Genomic DNA, 22,442 nt, shown 5'->3' with positions numbered 1-22,442 from the left:
ATGTCACCCTCATTAGCCTGGAAATGGGGACAAGAGGGAAGGCCCTAATGGGATGCATGACGATCTCATTATGGGAGGAAGCTGCCTCACTGGAGCGTAACATCCCAGGCTGGGATGTTGGGTGTTGGTGCAGGAGGGGAGATGTTGGAGTGTTGAGACTGGGACTGCAGCACCATGAGGTCCGCCACAGAAAGCCCCCCTCTCCTGTTTTTGTTTGCCAGGCAAGCCTCCTTTGTTTAAACCCTCATTAGCAGCACTCAATAGAGAAGGTTTTGCAGAACGGGAGGCGTCGGTTTGCAGCAGCTCTCCTGGCTTCTTGCAGAGCTGATCCTCCATTACTTTGCAAAGTGACAACAGACGTCAAACAGCTCAGGACAGCATGGACCTTACAGATTATGGAGCTGCAGCCATGAGGAGGGGGAGTTATGATGATGCAGCTGCTTCAATGCACCCTGTGAGTATTGATCCAAAATCTAGAGCCAACTTCTGCTTGTTCTGAAATCACAAACAATGGTCTATACTGGTGGTTTAGACCATTGTCTAATAGCCAGATAGCCAAATAGCTCTGGCTATCTGGTTCGATAGCCAAAACTATTTAAATGTTTCCCATTTAACATTAACAGACAAGAAGCATGAATTTAATCTATTAAATTTAAACCCTTCGAAAAGGACATTCAAGTGAGACAGATGATTTTCACTAGTCATTTGTCATTAAAACTTGGTTAAATCTACAAAGAGATCTTTTTGCAAATTTATTTTTACTATTGCAAATTTAAACGACTGGACTGGGGCTTTTTCTGAACCTGTGTGCTTCGCCCAGATGGCACTGAGATTCTGCAAATACTCCTGCCGTCGGGTCTGATGGAAAACATTAAGTGGAAAAGCATTTCATGGTCACTACAGTGGAGGACCTGTGATGCTGTGGGCCTTGTCTTCAAAGTCCATGTTCTATATAGCATAACGACTTCTTAAATATTGGAACATTTACAATAAAAGTTATTTGGTCCCTCAGTAATACAGTTATCCAAAATATAACAAAAATAGTTTACCAGATATAAAATTAATCTTCTTCTTGCTGTACTGCGGTAACAAAAGATGTGCCAAATCGTGATTACTAATTAAGTAGATTACTAATTAATTTGTTAAAAACTTCCCCAAAATACTCATAAATGTTATACTGAAGTAAAACGTACAGTGTGAGATTATGTATATCTGCTATCCTTTGGAAACCATACCAAGCATTATTTTTTTATCTGTGCTATTTAGGTGGCCTTCATACAGACTCACTACTTTTGAAAGATTGTTATTAAATATATGTATGTTAACAATATTTAGATGAAGGATGGGAAAGCCACATTAAAAGATATTTTTTACTATTAAAAGATGTAGTTAGATAAAAATGATTAGAGTAGCAAAAGGACTTTAAACTTTTTTATTTTTATTTTTTAACCAACCAACAGAATGAATAAGAAAAATCTTTTACCTGGCTTTTAGTGGAACCTCCCTACCCCCCACTTTTCGTCATTTTTATTTGTTAAAAGTTATGTAATATTTCTGTAAATTAAAATTAAACTACAGTTTGCACCTCCTTCTACCTTTAGGGGGCGTAGTGAGGCACTTGACTATTTTTTCCCCTGTCTTCCCTGGGGGAGGTGATTCTTGAAGATGACTGAAAAATATTTGTATTATTAACAATACAAAAAGTATTATTAATTGTAATATTTAAAGAAAAAAGGGGAATGTTTAATTTCTCCCTTTAGTTTTACACAAGTATGCCGAAAGCTTCAAAGCTCACAGTGACGTACATTCACAGCCAGAGACGCTGCGGCAGGTGTGTGCCCGGTCACCTCAGCCCCTTCATGTCCTTCACTTTGCCCCGCATGTGGCAGGGGGGCCCGGGTTGCAGACAGAGACCCTTTTATTTAGAATTCCAGTTCCTGTTTGTTTGTGTTTTGCTGTGTTTTCCTTCAGCGTCTATTATGCTTCACCTAATTACTCAGTCCAGCAATTAGAGCACAAAAGCAGCCAGGATGAAAACGCTTCTTGTTTTGTATTAAACACACACAAACAAAAGCTCAAACTTGTGTTTGAGTCTGTTAGGAAAAACTAAAGCATGGTGAAAACCTTTATTTTACTGACTGTGTCATTACTCTTAATTTAAACCTTGCGTTTAAATTAAGAGTAGTACTTAAGAGTAGTAAAAATACTACTGGAGCAACTTGGTAATATATATACTGTATATACCAAGTTGTCTTGGTAAAAGTGGCTTGCATAAAAGTGGACTTTTTCCAAAAGGCATCAGTTGCCAGAAAGCTAATATTTACTGTTTTAATGTTGGTGACACTTATTCTAAATATGATTTAGAAAAAAAGATAAATGCCAACTATAGGAGTTTTGTTGTAGTTTTAAAAGTCATTGTTTCTGTTTTTAGGTATTGAAATAAAGAAAAACCTGGAACTTATTAAAAATACCATAGATGTATTTTCTCCCATGGAATGTTGAGATTGTGGAAAATGATACAAATATAAAAGAGGATCTAAAAAGCATCCTCTGTGGTGGAAATTCAGTGCAGTTATTCCATGGGAAAATCGAAAGTAATTAAAAAACTTTGTTTGTTATTTGTCTTTGTTATTATATCTGTATTCAAAAACATTAGTTGGTTTTTTCTAATTTTTAATCAAAAGCCATTGTAGACAGTCTAAAGAGCCACTTGTGGCTCTGGAGTCTCAGCTTGCAGATTCCAACTCTAGTTTATCATGTAGATTTTTTAAAACTCATATTAAAAGAGAGAAAACATCTTATTTTATTTAGAATATTTTCATGTATATTTTCATTTTATGATCAAATCATAAAATTGATCATAAAATCAATTTTATGATCAATACAATTGATCATAAAGTTTATTGATCAATAAAATTGATCAATTTTATTGATCAATCTTATTGATCAATTTAATCCATCTCTAGTCTTAGTCAGTGAAACATTTTCATCCAGAATCTTTATTAGGAAGTCACCAAAGTCTTTTCCTGTCATAAAGCTGCAATGCCTAAATTAACCTTTAACCTCTCTTTCTTCTTCAGCACTTCAGACATTTGGCTCAGAGGCGGCGTTCTGCTCCGTCCCTGGTTTTTGGGAAGGCCCTTGGGATGCCATGGTCTCCTATCAGGTGCGAATCATTTATCTGAAGCCATTGCTACACGTAAACACGTGAAGGTTCATTCACACACATGAACTAAGCTTTTAAACTTCAGATAACGATAGAGTCTCCCTTGATTTGTGCTGCTGCTGGTTCTCACGGGTATCTTACATGTTGTAACGGTGGAAGTGTTGAATTGAAAGCTGAACTACAGTTGATAATAAAGATAAATAAGAGAAGCTAGGTTTCTAAAAAAAAAACTATCAATATATTCAAAAGCTAAACTAAAGGTAAAACCACCTGCTATTCTTACTAATTCTATTATTAGGAAAGTTTCAAATGCCAACATATGTGACCACATTTTCTTGTCAGATGTTTTTACCAACGAACCTTAATCTTCCATCTAATACTGATTCATAAAAGGAAACTGGTCAAAACAGCTTGAACTTAATGGAGCAGTTGATGAAAGGCATTTATTTCCGATGTATTTACAAAAACATATTTTCTGTAGTTTCCTTCTGAAGTTCCTGCGCAGGTCAAAATCACAAAACAGCTGCAATTATTGGCACAAACTAATACTTTTAAAACCAAATATAAATGGTGGGGAAAGTCAGTCAAATGATATATTACACTGAAATATGTACAAATAATATTTTCTCAAACTGCTATCTGTTTTGTGAAGATTATTGGTCAGAATTTCCTAAAATAATCCCAGGGAATGATGCTGCCAGCGCTGTACTTCAAAGTTGGTGACGCTTCTCCTGTTTTCCTCCAAATGTTACAATAGTTTTTATGGAGAAACACTTAAATTTTGGTTTCAGACCACAAGACATGTCTTTAGAAGTTAATGTTTGCAAACCTCAAGCTGCCTTTCTATGTTTCCTGTGTAGTCATGTCCTTTCAGTCCATGAAGATACAGCACTTAGTTTGTTATGATGTTAGACAAGAAAGAAAGATTCTAAAAATGTTTCTGTTAATATTTCTCCAAAATGAATTGGCCATATGTCCAAAAATATTAACATTGTTACAAGAACAACACAAAACACTACACATCAAACATGCATATTTTTAATTTGCATGTTTGAAGAGCATATTGTGATCCTTTAGCCCAGTAATAAGAACCGTTCTCTAGTTTGGGTGTCAGATTTCAGAAAGCAGAACTGGCTTAAAACTTTGAGACCAACGAGAGTCAGAGACGATTAACTGTTTTTTCTTATTTATCTAAATGATTCATTCTGTGCTGATGATATGCAGAAGTATCTCTGAAGTGTGGTGATCTTAAAATATAACTACTCGACACTAATGCTTAGAATACGTTTTACTTATTTATTTTTTCGTAACTAAAAGAAGCAAAAACCATGCATCAGTTTCTGTCCATATTACAATTGCATGCTACATTTTCTTGATTTATCATGTAAAAACAATTTAATAAAAGGTCCTGGTTGCAATCTAAAAAAAAATGTGAGAAAGTTTAAAGGTTATGAGTACTTTTTGAAGGTACTCTACTTCTTCACAAGCAGGTTTCTGTTTGACTCATCTGTGTTTGCTTCCTGTTTGCATTTGTTTATTATCTCTGTTTTTTTGTTGTTGCTTCATGGTTTGTTTTGTACTTAATTGCATTTTTAGTGTCACAGAAGTAAGCATTTGCTTACATTATAAGAAACTTGACATGGAGTGATTGAATACAATGCAGTGTTACACAATGTAGGATTGTTTACTAAACATGAGTAATAAAGCTGCCAAATATCTGCATGTTTCTCAAAATCAAACACACACAATCGATTTGAAAGCCTAATTTGTACTTTCAGTAAGACACATTTTCCTTTTAATAGTGTTAGAATACTACAAAAACATAAAAATGTTAGACCCCAGATCCCCACACAAACAGGTGGCAGCACTCAATCTGAAAGTCGCACCTAAAGCAGAGCAAACAGAGAAAGAAGCACACTTCCTGTCCCCCTGAACCCACCATGTGTGACACCTGCGACTTGCCACCATGTTTACCACTCTGTGCGCCCAGGCCGGCCTCAAACACAGATGTCCCCCGAGGGGTTTTACCCACAAACGTTTTGACACAATACCCTTAAAATACTCTTAAACTTTCCTCTCCGCCATTTTTATGTATTGACAGGATTTGAGTGATTTAACAACATTTGTTTGTTACGGTTTCAGTTCGAGCTTGGATTTCTATGATTCAAGCCCGTTGAATGTGGCAAACAATTACAGTAATTCTTAGAAAAACACCTGTAAATTATTATAAATTTTTTTTGTACATAAAAGTTTCCTGAAGAAGTATATAGTTTAGATGTCAAACTCATTTCCTTTTGGGCAATATAAAGATCACAAATCTCCTCAAAGGACCAGTTTTGGTAGAAAATATTGACAAAACTACAAAATAAACAAACTTTTCGAATATTAATGAATAACTATCTCTGCATTCGATGAGCTCCTTTTAAAGTTAAGTAATATTTTCACATATGTAATGTAGCATTATACAGATAAAACTTCTTTGATTTGATTGATAAAACAATATTTAAGACACAATTGTTTTTTGGAAGGTTCTAAGTATGTAGCCTTTTCAAGTCTGGAGGGCCACAAAAACTGTCTCTACAGATCCCCTAAAATGAAATTAAAGCTTTAGTTTTATGTTATGAAATATGTTTAACTACTGTATCTTGCTTTTAATGTTTTGATAGAAGAGTAAAAGCCAAAAAAATCCACCATGACACCTTCTACCTACTTTAAATTTAGTTAAGTCACACATGTGGGCTCTGTATCGACCCATCTTGTTTATCAAACGTTTAACCTTTCCAAGCCGTCATCATCAGGGGGCTGCGCGGAGACCCCCACAGTGGTGGGTGACTTCTTCAAAGCAAAGGAGACAAATGTCAGACACAACCCACCCTCACAAAACCAGCCAGTCAGTGCTCGACATTGCATTCATTACATTCGACATCATGGAGGGGGCGGGCTGTGGGTGTTAGTTTCACTCTGGTGGGTATGCCTCTGACGTACACATGCTGAGGTTAGAAGAGGTTTTTATTCTTCCTTTATTTATTACTCTACAATGTTACAAGTGGAAAGCACTGTCTATAGCATAAAATGAAGCTATAAATTACAATTTTATATCTAAATAATAATTAAAAAGCTTTATCCACAAGACAAAGAAATGTGTGAAAAATTATGACCTCATTTTAATTTTTTGTTTTCCAATTCAACCTCAAAAAGCGAGCCAAGCTGCAGCAAAGCCAGCATCATATTGATAAAACCACAGATATTAGATCATGCTCAAAGTTCTCTTTGCTTTTCTTTTTTTATGTTGTTTATTTTAGAGTGCCAGAAAAACTCACACTGTTTTATTTGTCTGCTTGTTATGAGTCATCGATTGTAGGCCACAGAGAAAACGCAGGGAAACCACCTCCGGGGAAGCGATTTGAATTTCTGCTCCCCAAGAGGCAGTGGGATGAGCGAACACCAAAGCTGGTTTCACACTCACTCAACACAAACCAGTTTGATCTCAGCTTCGACTAGCTTAGACACAAACATCAACAAAAGTGACTTTCCTGGATTTGGTTAATCACTTAAGTCAACTTTTCCATAATAAACATGATCAATTTGTTTATCATCCTTGACAATCTTTTTCACGTGTTTATTGGAAAATGGCTGCTAGTTTTGCCACACAGAGGGAAAATGAACCCCTTTGAAGTTTAGCTGCACCTTTGTGTGGTGCTTCCTGATACCTTTCTTCAGAGTCCTTTCTTCCCTGAGTGGGCAGTTTAGTTTTAATGTACACAAACAACTTGATCTATGTGAATTAGAACGTCATTAAAAAGTTTATTTCAGTAACTCGACTCAAAAAAAAAGAACTGCATCCAATAGAGTAACTCTACACAGAGTGACATATTTCAAGCATTTCTGGTCATTTTGATGTTTATGGATTACAGCCAAGAATAAATACAAAGCTCAGTTTTATGGAAAACTTTATAAGACCAATAAAAAAACAAAACTATTTTTATGTAAAAATTTCAACCTATTGAAAAGCACGTGCTTGCAGTTTTTGGTCTGTGTTCCTTTTCCATAAATTACTGCTTTGGTGCGGTGTGTCTTGTGTATATTTTCTGTGGAATTTAGGTCAGATGAGTCAGGTCGCTAACAAAGTATAGTATCACCATGGCCTTTAAAGTGAGTATTGTTGTGTGGGCAGATGCCAAGACCTGCTGAAAAACTGCTGATTTCCAAAAATAAAATCCAAAATTTACCTGAAAAGAGGACTTTGGACCACAGAGCAATTACACTTTTTCTCCTCAGTTCATGTAAGTCGCTTCTAACGTTGTCTCTCATTCAGTCTAGTCTGCATGAATCTCTCACAAACTCTTGAATAAGCATTGCTGCAGGACTCAAAGGATGCCACTTTACGTGCTGATATGCAATTTTTCTTCCACTTAACTTTCCCATGATATTCTTGGGTACACGGCAATAAACACTTAAAGTCAGCACACTGAATGTAACAGAAAGTTATCTTTTTAAGTTGAATTTCAGTAAAGTAGTAGTAGTAGAGTACGTTGTTGGATTGAATTACTAAACTTTTTAATGATCTCTTAAAGCATCGAGTGAACTGACTTTTATTAGGATGTGTCTCTAACTCCCCACAACAAATTAAAGTTTGCCCTCATCTGTTTCTGCTCAGACACCCGGTGAGGAAGTTGAAATATTTTGAAGTGCCTTTGAAACATGAGTGCTGTACGTGTCTGGCACCATAAAAAGGATAAAAGCTTGTATATAAAGAACATAGCTGTATTAACAGTCTGTTTCACACCTTTGCTTTAAAAGCCTGAGTTTCAAAACAGCAAAACGTTTTTTTATACCTTACAACTTTAGGTAAAGCACAACCACAAGAACATTTTTCAAAATTATAAAAATGAACGACTATCACACTCAACATTTGAATGCTCATAGCAGAATAGCAACCTAAAATTAAGCTGCTGATTTTACCTTATAAGTCCCAACTATAATCCGTTCAGCATTTTGCGGCCATATAAACTAAGTGAGCTGCCTATCACTACCGTTCTACAGTATTTAAAGACTCCGCTGTGGATTTGTACCACCTACAGAGCTGTGAAAAGTATTTGACACTTTATAGCTTTATTGTATGTTTGCTTTTTTGTTTCACTTACATGTTCCAGGTCATAAAACATATATTGTTAGGCAGAGATAACCTGAATTGTTGCAAGTTATCTGGGTCCTGAAACAGCAAAGCTGCCCCAGAACATCATAATGGCGTTATAACAACTGTTGGTGTTACTTTTTTTTTTGGTCAACTCCAAATGCAAAGGGTGTTTAACAAAGACAAATGTAATGTCCTACCTTTTTCTTTCCATTAAACAGAATCATTTCTCAGAAGTTTGAGTATCATCACAATATATTTTAGCCTTTGTTAAGATTAGTTTGCTATAGTGTGACATTGAAGTAAAACAGAAGTAGACTGTAAGGGGGCTTTTTTCACAGAGGAGCTATTTGGGTGCAGTGTTAGCATTATAGTTAGCTAAGCTAACTGTTTCAATCTTTATGAGTTCAAACTATTTGAAACTGTTGCAAATGTTGCATAAAATACTAATTTGTGTTGTACAGAAAAACTACAATTTCAATCTGTGTGACATTTTAAAATAAAATGTAAAGAATAAAGCCAAAAATGTTAGCATATCTGCTTGTTAGCCTGTTAGCTTATTGTCCTATCAGTCACTTTTCTTATGATGTTTTCCTAAGAGAGCAATAAGGTTTTTCAAAGCATCAGCGTAATAATTTACATGACCTCTGGTATTTAATATGAATGCCTTTATATAAATAGAGAATAATTAAGTCACTTAAAATGTTAGTTATATGTCATTAGTGTGAATGTAGGTCTTTTTATATTTTTGTTCTGTTTTATAAAGGGAAGAGTTTTATACAACACTTCAAATAAAAAGAACCATATACGATTATCCTGCGACTGAATACATGAATCATTTACAATTAAATTATGAAAAGTTTTAATGCTAATAATGTTCAATTCCAGTATTGTTCTTCAAATTCTCTATAACCAGAACTATCTACAGTATATGACTATTTGAGGTTTTTACTACTCTAGCTCAATGAGAACGAAACAGCAATCAAAAACAAACCAACAATAATAAAATATAGAAAGCAGGAAGTGTCCACAACTTGCCTGGATTTACCCTTTTTACACTTGCTGTTTCAAACTGATACTAACTCAGACCATCTGCTTTGTTTTTCTAACAATGACCTTTGCAAATGTATTAATTTGAATATGGTGATTTCCCAGCAGCTTAAGGATTTGAAATTCTCTTCCCATTAAAGGCAGGATATAGAAAACAGCCTTCATTCTTCTGGAGTCTGTTTGGCCTGGTGAGGCTGAGAATCACTCATGTTTTGGTGTGTGTCCTCTGGCTCAGGGAAGAGGCTCCCTGCTGGGTGTCTGTTGAACAGAGTCCGTTTGTCCTGGGTTTGACCAGCGAGAATGGTGAACTGCTGTTGGACGAATGTGCCCAAGTCACTGAGGGGACGAAGACTAAGGAGCGACACCTGTTTCTTTTCACTGATGTCCTCATCTTCGCAAAACTAAAGTAAGTTTTTCCTACATTCCTATGAATATAGCGTTTGGATTAATCTGGAACATCAAGTTGAGTGGAGTTGATTTATAGGCTTATAGAGTTTTTTCTTCTTCTTTTATTTGAAGGGCTTTCTGTTGAAAATGCCACGTGTTTGTTACAGAGTAAAATGGGGAAGTAGAAACAAACTGTGTATTTTTGAACTGCATGCTTGGAGTGTTGGGGAATCTCCCAGCAACGCAGCCCAGTCGAACGTAGTCACTCTGACTTTACAATAATAGAAAAAGAAAGCAGGGTGCTTCCCTGTGAGAGAAGTTATTAGATGGGGAAATCAAAGGTATTCCCTTAAAAAATTTGTTTTTCTCAGATACCTATTTCAAACCATAAGTAACTTTTATCTGCTTTTAATTTAAGTCAAAGTGCCGATACAGATACCACATAAATTAACTCTAGTAAAAAGTCTCATCTTGCTTTTCTAACCCACAGAACTACTGTACTTAAAAAAAAATCTTAATAACTATCACTGTACTTTGTCTCACAGCTCAGATCCGATCTGTTTGTAAAAGTCGGTGGAAGTTTTATAGCTTTTGAGTGGGAGGATTTTCACAGTCATCTCTGTACCACAACCTACCCACTGTTCCTGTAGGTATACACAGCTGGGACAACAACACGCCACTGTAAACCTGTTCATGAGCACCAATTACTTCCACAGATGACTTTATACATCATTACTCAGTTTTCATATTTTTTTTTGGAGAGACTGCCAGTTGTTTGGTCACGTGAAAACAATTGTTTACAGTGTCTGGCTTTCGACGCTTTACTTTCAAATTTTTCGATGATTACTTTAGTTTGGGGATAAGATGGTCGGAAAACAGCTTTGGATCATTGACTATTAAAGTTGAAGATGGCGAAACCAATTGGAAAACTGTACAAAATCTTTACAAAATAGTCTTTCACATTGTAATAACCTTGGTCAGCTTTTTGTTTATATACCACTGAGAATTTCTACCTACACACACAATCACATACGGCTATGGAAAAAAATGAAGTGAACTGCAGTGAACCCCATTGAAAAACCTCATGGTTATTCCACCAAATATTGATGTCTGAACTCTTCCTGAGTTTAAACATTGGTATTGTTGTTTCTAAATGAATATGAATTTGTTTTCTTTGCATTATTCGAGGTCTGAAAGCACTGCATCTTTTTCATTATTTTGACCATTTCTCATTTTCTGCAAATAAATAAACATTTTTTACTTGGAATTTCAGAGACATGTTGTCATAGTTCATAGAATAAAAGAACAATGTTCATTTTACTCAAATATATACATATAAATAGTAAAATCAGAGAAACTCACATTATTAAGTGGTCTCTAATTTTTTTCCAGAGCTTTATGTATGTAGAAAATTTGGTTTCAAATGGGATTTTTAAAAAAATTATAGAAATGTTAATTGCTTATATAGGTTTGATGCTGGTCAAGACAGAATAAAATATATATATTTGCCATGTAAGGGTGCATCATTCACACCAATCCTGTTTAGTTCACTTTAATCAAACTCTGGCTCGTTTCTCTAGAAAGTCCAGTTCGTTTGGGGAGGTGTGAATGTGTAATCGAACTCTGATCTCTGGTCCACCTACAAATCTAGGTCTTGGTTCAGTTGGTATGTGAATGCAAAGTGGACTGGAGACCGCTCCAAAAGCGGGAAGTGAACTATAGTGCAGGACATTCTAGTTAAATCTAACCAAAACAAGCATGTGAGTCTAGACCCAAAGGGAGAAATGGCTCATGGTCTTATGGATGCGGTTTTGTTGGGTGTTTCACTCAACTATCAGCCTTTTAGAGCACAGGTAGTGAACTGTACTTACAGAGAAATTCATTGAAATGTCAATGAATACTAAGAACAAATGTAATCTAAACCATCATTTCTCTGTCTCAACAGTGAATGATAAACAGTGAATGGTTTTGAAAGTAAACCTCTTTAAAACACTCTTCAACAACAAAACTCTTCAAAACAAAACTATTTTCTCATCATTTTGTTTACAAAGTCTAAAAGAAAAGTCAATAAATAAGATAGAAATTTATGGAACTGAGACTTGCACTGCGTGGATGCCAAAAACAGGCATAAATAGAAATCAGAAAAACGATTTAGCTCTCCTATTGCTTCTCGTTTCTGTTCTGCTGAAACAGGTCAACAGCCAGCTACCGCCTAAAGCAAAGAGTGAACCTGGAGGACGTTTGGCTTTGTGACTTTGAGGAGGAAGAGGAAGAAGAGGAGGACGACAGTGGGACAGCGGGGGACGTTGATCCCAGGCTGACTCTTGTCCTGGCTTGGGCTCTCACTTTTTGTCTCGTGTGTTTTCGGTGAGATTTCAAACACAGCACTTGACTCACATACAAACAACTGCATGTAACCTGATTGATTCACAAGTGTCTCAAGCAGGATCATGCATTTGTGTAGCAATGAGTATCTTCATGTGATCATTACTTCATCCATGCAGTTTTCACCACTTTTTAAGCAAGCAAGAATAATGAACACCTGTTTATTCTTTCTTTTAAAGTGAAAGGATATTTGGTTTTTAAAACTTTTTCCTGAAAAGTGTGATCTGTTGTGGTGTGTTCACACCAAACGCGTTTCGTGTGTCAGGCATGTCTGGTTTATATTCAAAGTCTATTTGAAGGTGCATCAAGGGCGCGTAAGACACGCAAGATGCGTCAAAATTGCTCTGGTTGTTGTTTTCTGTTACCGGCCAGTTTGTCAGACGTTCAAAACGCTCCCAAGGCTTCAAGTCGTGCCACACTGGTCACTCGAAACGCACCACAATGGACCTTCGACGCGCCTCCATATTAGACTTTGAATGTAGACCAGAGATGCCTGTCGCGTGAAACAGGTTTGGTGTGAACGCACCATTTGGATATGTCTATTCTACTCCAGCTTTGAACATCTAGATTGACATTTTACCCATTAGTTTTAGCAGAATAACTCAAGTTAAGACAGAATGGATGGAGGCCACACATTCTCAATTGGATTTAATTCTTGACTTTGACTAGAATTAGACTTACCATACAGAAACCACTTTGTACTTTCTTGTTGGTTGTGCAGGTGTGTTTGTGACAAAATATGAAAGTGTGAAATGGGAATGAAAGCCTTTGAAATTTGGTGTAAACATTTTTTTTTCCTCAAAATGTCTGAATGCAAGTCTTTAACCGAGAACATGTGCATGTATTCAGTAGTAGAATGGTCATATGATGTGTGACCTTTCGGAAAATGAGGAAGTACCAAAAAGAAAGTTGGCCCTGGAGCATCACAAGACAAAACTCCACAAAAAAATAGGAAGTTTGGACATCGCCGCAAAGCACGTCTCTGCGTGAGGGAATTAACTGCAGAGGCTGGCAAGAAATGCAGGCCTTTACTGTAAGGATGAAGTGCAGGAGAAACTTTGCTCATTCTTTGTAGTCAAGACTTTGTGATTGGCTAAAAGGGAATGAAAGTGTATTTTTCCCTGCTGTGAATTTCTGATCACTATAGCGGCACCAGATGACAAATTGCTCATTTGTGGTGCTTAGTGACTCCCACGTTTCTCACAAAGTCATCACAATCGAACACTGGGACTGTGTTTTTCACCCATTTATGTATTCCAAGAAACTGATTAATACCCAAGTGGGTTTTGAGTTGTTGTGTTTAAAGATGAGAGCCCTTCTCTTTTTGTCTGACTGGACTTGAGTTATGATTCACTGTGTGAAGGTTTCACATTCACTTCGAGTTGGAGCCTTAGATAAACAGTGTGTTGGCATTTTAACAGACAAACGCGAGTGCCGGCTGGTATATCTGATGTTTTAATGCCGGAGCCTCGCAGGTGAGCAAGTAGACACGCATATTTGGGTCGCCGTCCTGTTTCCACTGGTGGACACAAAGCCACCGCAGCGCTGTACGTCTATGAGGAAGTGGAAGGTGTCTGAATGGGGCATGCCGTGACGCTGCTTCCTCTTCCCATGACTGAGATACACTTTCCACCAGAGTTGTTAAAAGACACAGTGGGTGCGCGGCTCGTCTCATTCCTCCCACTGTCAGCAGAGAAGCGTGTTGGAGTCGCTCTGTGGATTTAGTAACTCATACCATGCTGTTTTCTCGCCCACAGCTCGCCTGAGGTGAAAGAACGCTGGTCAGATACTCTTCACAGGTGAGGTCAATATTTAATCCTTTTTACCAAATTTACATATCTTGCATATTTTCTGACTACTGGTGCAGCTAAATGTTAAGATCAGATGTTGAGTTGAAGCTAAAAATTAATTCATCAAATTCCTGAATGAAGGTTTTGGTTATTATAAACAAAGAAACTCATAAGGATTCACTGATTAGACTCTAACACCAAGCTTTAATTTTCAATTTTAAAGAATATATATAAAAGAGTTTAGAGCAGATCTTGATGGAAACATGCAGCATTTTGAACAATTTTTATATTTATCGCCATTGCAGAAAAATTAGAGACGCAAAAACGAGGACTGGTTGTGCTTCTTCCTCACCCCCGGACGTCCTCATGAAGGTGTTGAGTGGCAGCATCGTTGTAAGTCTACAATGCCACGTTAAACTGGAAAAAATTCAAGCTTGCTGTTACACAATTACACTTCTCCTAACGTCTGTCTTTTGGTTACAGACTAAAACTCTAACAGGAGGTGGCATGGAGCAAATAATTGTGCTTACACCGGAGGTAGGTCAAAAGATAAACTTATTGTGATCAACATGTGTTTTTTTTTGTGTAAATATATGTATATCTATATATCATGCAAGTGTAGATATGTGCAGGATGTACAGTAGAACTTGAGATTGTTGCAAAAATCTGATAATGAGATGGGAGGTGACTGCTTATGCCTCTGGTTACATAACCTGCGATCATTCACTTTGGACATGTTGCTAAGTGCTATGTGGTTTAAAATAGAAAAAAGACCCATATTCTTCTGCTTTTGCTCTTGCATGCTCATGTTCCTCTTCCATGTTCATCACCACATCTCTTTTCCTTTATTATGTTGCCAGGGCGATGCGAAGAACTGCGTTTTGTCAAAACAGTTGAACAATCAAGAGGAGCGACTGACACAGTCCTCTGGTGAGTTTGAACAAGTTTTGCACACGTCTTCCTCTGTCTCTCTCTCTCTCTCGCGGTGGATATGGTGCAGGTCTTTGCCACCGTGCACAGGGGGAGGGCCCATTAGGTTTGAAAAATTAACCGCAGAGTCGAAAAAAAGAAAATCGAGTGCCTGCTTAGGTTGAACAAGTGAACAAAACAAACTTTTGTTTTCACTGCATTTGACTCAGTCATGTGATGTGTTACCAGATTATGCTAACAGTGCATTTGTCGTCTTCAGAAACCAAATGGAACCTGGTGAGGAACAGGATGAAGCTCAGGAGGACTTCCAGCAAGGCATGCCACGCAAATAAAGGCACCAAGAATCAGCTGTTTGGGCAGCCACTTAGCAACATCTGCCCAGATGACTACTCGCTTCCCAAACCCATCACAGTAAGTTTATTTTGAAATGTTGAACCTAAAAGGAAATGCCAAAATCTTTTATCCCATGTTTCTGAACAGCAAACATCTACTTAGCTGCATGTTTATTCACTGCATCTTGCTCCCATCAGGACCTGCTGCTGCTGCTGAAGAAGAGGGGCCCGTCTGCGGAGGGAGTGTTTCGGAAGCCGTGCAACACGCGGCTCATGAAGGACCTCAGGGAGCAGCTGGATAACGGCACAGATGTGGACCTTGAGGGTCAGCAGGTCCATCTGCTGGTCGGACTCCTCAAAGTGAGTAACAGAACACACTGGCATTCTTAAGATTAAATTGCCTTTTTTTACAACTAGAAATATCATTGGTTTGCAAAAAACCCACATTGTTACAACAGTTTATCGCACCAGCTGCTACCTGTTTTCCACCATAGCTGCCTTAAACACTAAAGAAACCATCTGTACTATGAAGGATCTTAAACCATCATAGAAATGTTTTTTTTTATTCCTGCAGCTCATCCCTATTTTTATTTATTTATTTATTTATTTTTGCAGTGTTTCCTGAAGGAACTTCCCCACAGCCTGCTCAGGTCTGACCTTTACAACAGGTGGACAGCAGCTCTGGACCATGAAGACACCGAGCAGCGAACTCTGGAAATCAGAAAGTGAGTAAATCTACACCCACTCCCACCTGGTCTTCCCAGAGACATTTTTAGCACCTGCATCATCTTTTCAGGGGAAGATGTGGTATTTATATGTGGAAGGACATCTTTTGTGTTTTTTTTTATTTTTATCAATGCTTATGCGGTTAACAGCAGACAAGGGTTTTTCTGAGTGGAGTTTTTTTCTGCAGAATATCCCCACTGTCCTCCATCTGTAGGCCGTACAAAAGCCACTTCTTCTTTCTGATTCTGATCAGTTTAAAAAAGGGAACAAACTCTAAGCAAGTTGAAGACCGCCAAACTTATCTCCTTCCTGTTCTTTTTCTCTTCCTTCCTCCGCTGCCAGGGTACTCGATGATCTTCCGGGGCCCAACAAACTCCTCCTGCAGTACCTGGTCTGCCTCTTCCACTGCATCCTAGAGAGCTCAGACATCAACAAAATGGACGCCTCCAATCTGGCGGTGTGCATTGGCCCCACCTTGCTGCAGCTGGATGGCACGCCACTGGACGGGCAGAGGGAAAAGATGCAGAAGGTAGAAACTCTTGAGATGAATGTGCTCTCTCACTTTTTCTGCTTTGAAGCTTTGTGGTTAGCTGTGCAGAAAACCTCATGAGTTTTCACAAGCCAGATCACACTTGCAGGGACTCTTACCTCTAGATTATGGTGTAGGAATGAAATTACGTTCTATCTGGCTTGTTTTACATTTTTTTTTCTTTTTTTTCCTGCAGGCCACAGAACTTACTCAGTTCCTGATTGAGAACTGCATGATTCTTGGAGAAAATATTCCATGCTTGCTGGATACAGATGAAGGTAATTAAAGACTAACTCATAATTAGAGTCCAAAGCGTGGCCTTTGAAATAATTTTTTTTGGCAACAAAATATAAAACAATTGTTGACTCAGAAAATTGGGAAATTCTGTTTTTCCTTTAACAGTGAAGCCATTTTCATGTTTTTAATCTTTAATTATATACATATTTTATAAACAATTGGGGAAAAAGGAAAAACAAATCAAATAAACAAACTTTTGCATTTTAAATTTAATGAATTTTGTGGCCACCATTAGTTTAAATTTACCAGTTTTGGCCCCAGTGGCATGACGTTTGGACACATTTTCTCTAGAGACTAAACCAACACATGCACTTTATCTATTTATGTTAACTGTGTCTCTTTCCCACCATGTAGACTCCCTTTCCTCAGTCCACCATGACTCTGCGTACGACAGCACTGACCCGGATGGCGATGGAGAGGTGGGAGAGAAGAGAAGCTCCATAGATGGAGGCCGTGGCTCGTCTTCTTCGTATTCATCCCTCAGTCCCAGCATAACCACCTCGTCCTGGCAATCCGACGCCGCCTTCGACAACAAGGCTCCCTTCAACCGCCGCTGCTCCGAACCCATCCTCCTCCTCCCGGAGAATCTGGAGAACCTGTGCAGCCACGCCAGGAGCCACGACGACTGCTACATGCAGCGGGACGACTTCGACGGCCAGCCGCTGAAAAAGCAGATCTCAGACGACTCCTTCTTGCTGAAAAGCCGTGGTGGAGCCAGCTCGGTTTTGTCTTTCCCCAAGCTGAGCTGCAGCTCCAACATGGATCTGCTGCCCTACATGGGCAAGGACTGCTCCTGTTCTTCCCTGGAAAGTACCGCCTCGAACCAATCCGAGAGCTCCGTCTTCACCAGTTCCCCCACGGGCTCGCCAAGGTGTTCCAAGAAAGACAACAGTCAACCTTTGGTGACGACGAATGGCAAACTGGACGTTCCCAGGCCGATTTCAGAGGAGAAGAGGAGATCGCAGTCCATGAGGGTGGCCTCTAAGGTCCTGATGAGAACCAGGAGCTTGGGTGCCTTCAGCAGAAACAGCCTAAAGAAGGACGCTCAGAAGGAAAATTCCTTCCCAGAGACTCTTCAGGAGGATTCGCAGAGTGAAGCAGATCCCTCCGCCGACGTTCTGTCCGCCATCGAAGTGTTCAAGCAGGTGGACAGCAGGCTTCCCTCCAGACCTCCATCATATGAGCAGGCTGTGCAGAACATTGCACCCCCTCCGCATTATGGCTCCATGACCGTACAGGATGCCATAACGAGGTCCCGCCCTTCCTCTATGAACTATGACCTTCCAGTCAGAGAGTACTTATACAACCAGGACTGCTTCTCTCAAATGGCACAGGACACAGTCGTGGAGCAGCGGCAGCCGTTTCGCCAGAGAGCGATGTCCGAGTCGGTGTCCAAAGGCCAGCATGAGATGGTGTCCCGGAGGTGCGTCCAGCCAGTGTTCGAGGAATTTTCGTATGCAAAGGAGTCTTATGTTTGAAAATACTAAAAAAGTTCCTCTAAAGTAGAAATAATTTAGTTGAAATTGAGTGAAGCTAAAGCAAAGAGTTAATTTCTTTCTGTCCCAGATTTAGTCACAGTTTTTGTATAGTTGGACTTCCAATGATGGCAGCATGTTTGGAACTGTTCTATGCATTGTAAATATGCTTGCAGCTGTTTTTGTACAGAAAAGTTTATTTTTCATCTTTTTGTTTAAATGAATGTCAGTGATGTGCCTAATGTGAAGATGCACATCCTCAGTAGTACTATTAAAGTACAAATATTACATTATATGTAGTTACCATGATAGATATCTAGTCTATCACCAAGAAGCTATGAACACAGTTGTCTGTGGACGAAATATGCTATGAGTTTCTATGTTTCGTGTGTTTTATGTGCAACATATGACATCGAGCACAGTTCATTTTTCTTTCTTGTTTTGCTTTTTGTGAATGCACTTCACTTTTCACGGTCTTCCTCTCCCACTACACTAAAGCACTTTTAATTACGACTAGTTATGCTTTCCCTATTTGTATGCTAAATTGTAAATAGATTTACACACCAGCAGATACAAATGTTTGCTATCTGTAAAACCCAAATAATATAAATGGTTCTAGATGACTATGTGAGAAAATAAAATAAAAATAAAATATGAAAAATAAAGTAAGTCTTGGCTGTCTTTTTAAGAGCTCTTTTTGTAAGTCTTTGATTGAAATAAACGGAGTCCTCAATTGTTGCATCCTAAGCTCATTAGCAGCAGAATTAATGAGAAAACAGAGCAAATAACTTGCTGGGCTCCACTTCCTTTTACTCGATGTGTTGCATAATAACAGCAGCCAACCTTATTGAGAGAACAGCATGTTCTGTCAGACGCCGCATGCTAAAACTGATAGAAACCAGACAGCGTCACATGGACGGATTTGGTTTTTCTGCGAATTGCTGTTCCTCTTCTCTGTGACGGTGCGATGGGCTGATGCCACCGCTTCTTCCTTCCTTTCTAAAACATTTTACACAACTTTCTTCCTTATGAAGTTGATTTAATTCATTGCATTGTTGCATCTGATTGAGAAAGAGCAGGCCTTTGAAAACGGTTTAACCTGGGTGTTAAAATAACAAACTAGTACATAAAATATTCGATAATAATTGAAAGAGGAAGATCTTTCAACATATTACGCATCGTAAAAGTCAAACATTGCCAAGTAAATTCACACAATCTTCATCTTAGACCTTCATTTAACATGTTTGATCACACTTTGAATTTGAGAAAACCAATGTACTGTAGACAGAAACTAGAGATCTTGTTTTAAGAAATGATAAATGCCACTGGAAAAAGCATCATGAGTTGCAGCATTGACAACGGAAGTCATTACAAGTTTAAAACAATCCTCAGAAAGGTCACAATATGAATCATATGTCTCTATTTAAACATGCACACCTGAATTATTAAAAAGCAAACATGAAAAGTCTTAAGTCAACATGTTTGTGCATCTGCGATGAATCTTGATGATCTTCGCCACAAATAACTTGTGGTTAGATAATGGACTGTTTCCAAACTCTAAACATCGACAATAATGGTTCACATGATGCTAGAGATTCAGACAGACAAAACAAACTCATAAAATATTTCACATGAGAAAACATCTGTAGAGATTGCAGAAACTACTCAAATTGGGTTAAGAGCTGTCCAATGCATTATTAAAAACTGGAAGGATTGTGAGGACCCATCGTCTTTCAGGAGGAAATGTGGCCGGAAGAAAATTCAGAATGATTGTGCTTTGTGACTATTTAAATAACAGGGAAGAAAGGCTTTAATTTAAGCATAAAGATTGGACTCTGGAGCAATGGAAAAAGGTCATGCGGTCTGATGAGTGCAGATTTACCCAGAGTTCCAGGGTAAGAAGAGAGGTGGGTGAAGTGACTACCCATCATGCCTAGTGAGGGCTGATCAGGGGTTGCTGTAGTTGGTCAGGTCTCGGTTCAGCAACAATACGTGTTCAAGAATGAGGTCAGCTCGCTATCAACATACTCAATGACCCTGATGACACAGGCAAATCCCAAGATGACGATGCCAGAATTCATCACGCTCAAATTATAAACAAGTGATTCAGGGAGCATGAGACATAATTTTCATACATGGATCAGTCACCATAGAGTCCAGACCTTAACTCCATTAAGAATCGTTGGAATATGCTGGAGAAGGCTTTGTGCAGCAGTCAGACTCTGCCGTCATCAATGCAAGAGAAATAAATTCTGTGACATTGCAGAATCTTTTCAAAACAATGCCACATCATATGTGTGCTGTAATCAAACGTCATCAAAAGGTCACACACATATTAGAGTGTGTGACCTTTTTCGGGTGGTGACTTATTTTCAGTTAGATTTCACTTAGATTCAGTTTGTCCTCAGAAGCTGGGATTTCTGGCTTCCAAGTTGATTAAGCCAGTATTTTTCCAAGAACTTCATGTGTGATGTTGGCTGCACACTTCATGTGCAGCCAACATCAGAGTAAATATTTCTTCAGATTAAATATGGCTGATCCGCTTATAAGTAACTATCTGAACAAGCTATTCTCATCAGCTTGTATTGCTAGTAGTAGTTACCCTGGCAACTTAGCATGACATTGCAGTGAAACACATCTTGGAGACCCTTTGCACAGCAGTAGTTACATCCACCAAGGCTTTTCATAATGCCTTTTACATGACTTTAGATCTGATCAATCTAAGCTCTTATGGTGTACTAACACCTTTGGGATCTTAGTTTGAGGTTATGATCACTAACTGCTTGTCTGAAATATTGATATAACGTAATAAAAAAGTCAGCTGTTGTTCTGAGGAGGCTCAGTGGCGGGTTGAACAAGTCGCCAGTCCAACAGGACAACACAGGTCAATGAGCCATGCAAAACACACTGAAAAAAGAGAATGGAGCTCCAAATTAAAAAAATATAGTGTTCATTGGTTACAATGAACACAAATTTACTTTATGTTTGTTTACATTGATGACTAAACAAACTTATTAAATTAACCTGGATAAACTTAATTTGATTACGTGTGTGACCAATTAACACATTTTTTTAAAAGTTGGAAATGCAGTCGTTTTTTTTCAGTGTACTCATACCTAAGGGCAATTTTGAGTGTTGACTTAACCCAACCATCATGTTTTTGGGATGTGGGAGGAAGTCAGAGTACCCAGACAGAACCCACACATGCAAGGTGAGAACGTGCAAGCTTCACAAAGAAAGGCCCCAAATGCCTAAATACACGTTGAGGTGATTATTTATTAAGCCAGGTGATTGGCTGATTCAAAAGCAATTGAACAGATGTGTCTAATAAAACGGACAGCAAGTGTATCTTTATCTCTTGTATTTTTAAGTTGCTGTTTTATCACATTTGTGGACATTTGGATGATTTCTTTTTATCTTTTGCTTATGAAAAACAGTTGAATCGACCTGACAATCGAAAATCGACCTGTATTTTTGTTCTGCATTTTAATATTTTATCCTTTGCTCCTCTCAATGTGACTCAATGAGAACGTGTTTATTAACAGGCTACCTTTGATGTGGCAGCCATAATGACCATGTCCAGCAGCTCTTGACAGCGAGCTTTGTCACAGCTCAGCTTACTGTGACCACTTGTCGATAATGAAGGCAGGAGAAATACACACTGTGTCGCGAGTGCTCAGCGTGATGAGCTGCTCAATAATCAGCAGTGTGAACATGTCCTGCAGTAAATATTGCAGCGACAGCGCTCATGTGAAGTGTGGGTTCAGCAAAATAAACGGGGACACGGTGTTGATGAAGATAATTGGGGCACAAGGACTTTGGCAGATTTCTTATGCTGTGTTGCAATAGAAATGTTGTGAAGCAAACAGACCATATCATAAAAAAGCAGCACATCATCTGCATTTTTTACTCTTGGAAATAATTATATTTTCTCCCTGCAGCGCCTCCCTTGCTTGATTGAATGATCATTTCTGCTTGGTGAATGTTTTATCAAAAAAATATTTCCAAAGTGGCTTGTTTGCAAAGAGGTTGTATTCTTGCTACTTCTTGGTGATGTCAGCTAAGATGAAGAATCAAAGAAAGTGTAAAGATCTGTAAGTTTCAAATGGAGAAAAATATCAGTGTCATCCTCCACTCATCCCTCAGTATTTAGGCTCAACACTTTAATTTGTCCTCTCACAGATTCCTGCATTAACATGACCAGTAACTCCACCCTGCTACTCCACCTTGTTACTCCACCC

The 22,442-nt window shown here is 38.4% G+C and overlaps 1 protein-coding gene across 1 annotated transcript; it reads left to right on the top strand.

Annotated features, from left to right (window-relative positions):
• The first annotated feature begins 309 nt into the window (after nt 1–309).
• On the top strand, nt 310–18,866 carry tagapb (T cell activation RhoGTPase activating protein b). Its single transcript, XM_028040788.1, has 14 exons — nt 310–454; nt 3,081–3,166; nt 9,586–9,756; nt 11,931–12,104; nt 13,880–13,921; nt 14,218–14,305; nt 14,396–14,449; nt 14,773–14,842; nt 15,102–15,253; nt 15,373–15,534; nt 15,790–15,899; nt 16,243–16,429; nt 16,626–16,707; nt 17,081–18,866. The coding sequence occupies exons 1-14, from the start codon at nt 380–382 to the stop codon at nt 18,202–18,204; spliced, it is 2,577 nt and encodes an 858-aa protein (XP_027896589.1). The 5' UTR covers nt 310–379; the 3' UTR covers nt 18,205–18,866.
• The last annotated feature ends 3,576 nt before the right edge of the window (nt 18,867–22,442 follow it).

This window comes from Xiphophorus couchianus, chromosome 15, assembly GCF_001444195.1.
Source record: "Xiphophorus couchianus chromosome 15, X_couchianus-1.0, whole genome shotgun sequence".
Lineage (NCBI taxonomy): Eukaryota > Metazoa > Chordata > Actinopteri > Cyprinodontiformes > Poeciliidae > Xiphophorus > Xiphophorus couchianus.
This window is presented reverse-complemented; position numbering and strand designations above follow the sequence as displayed.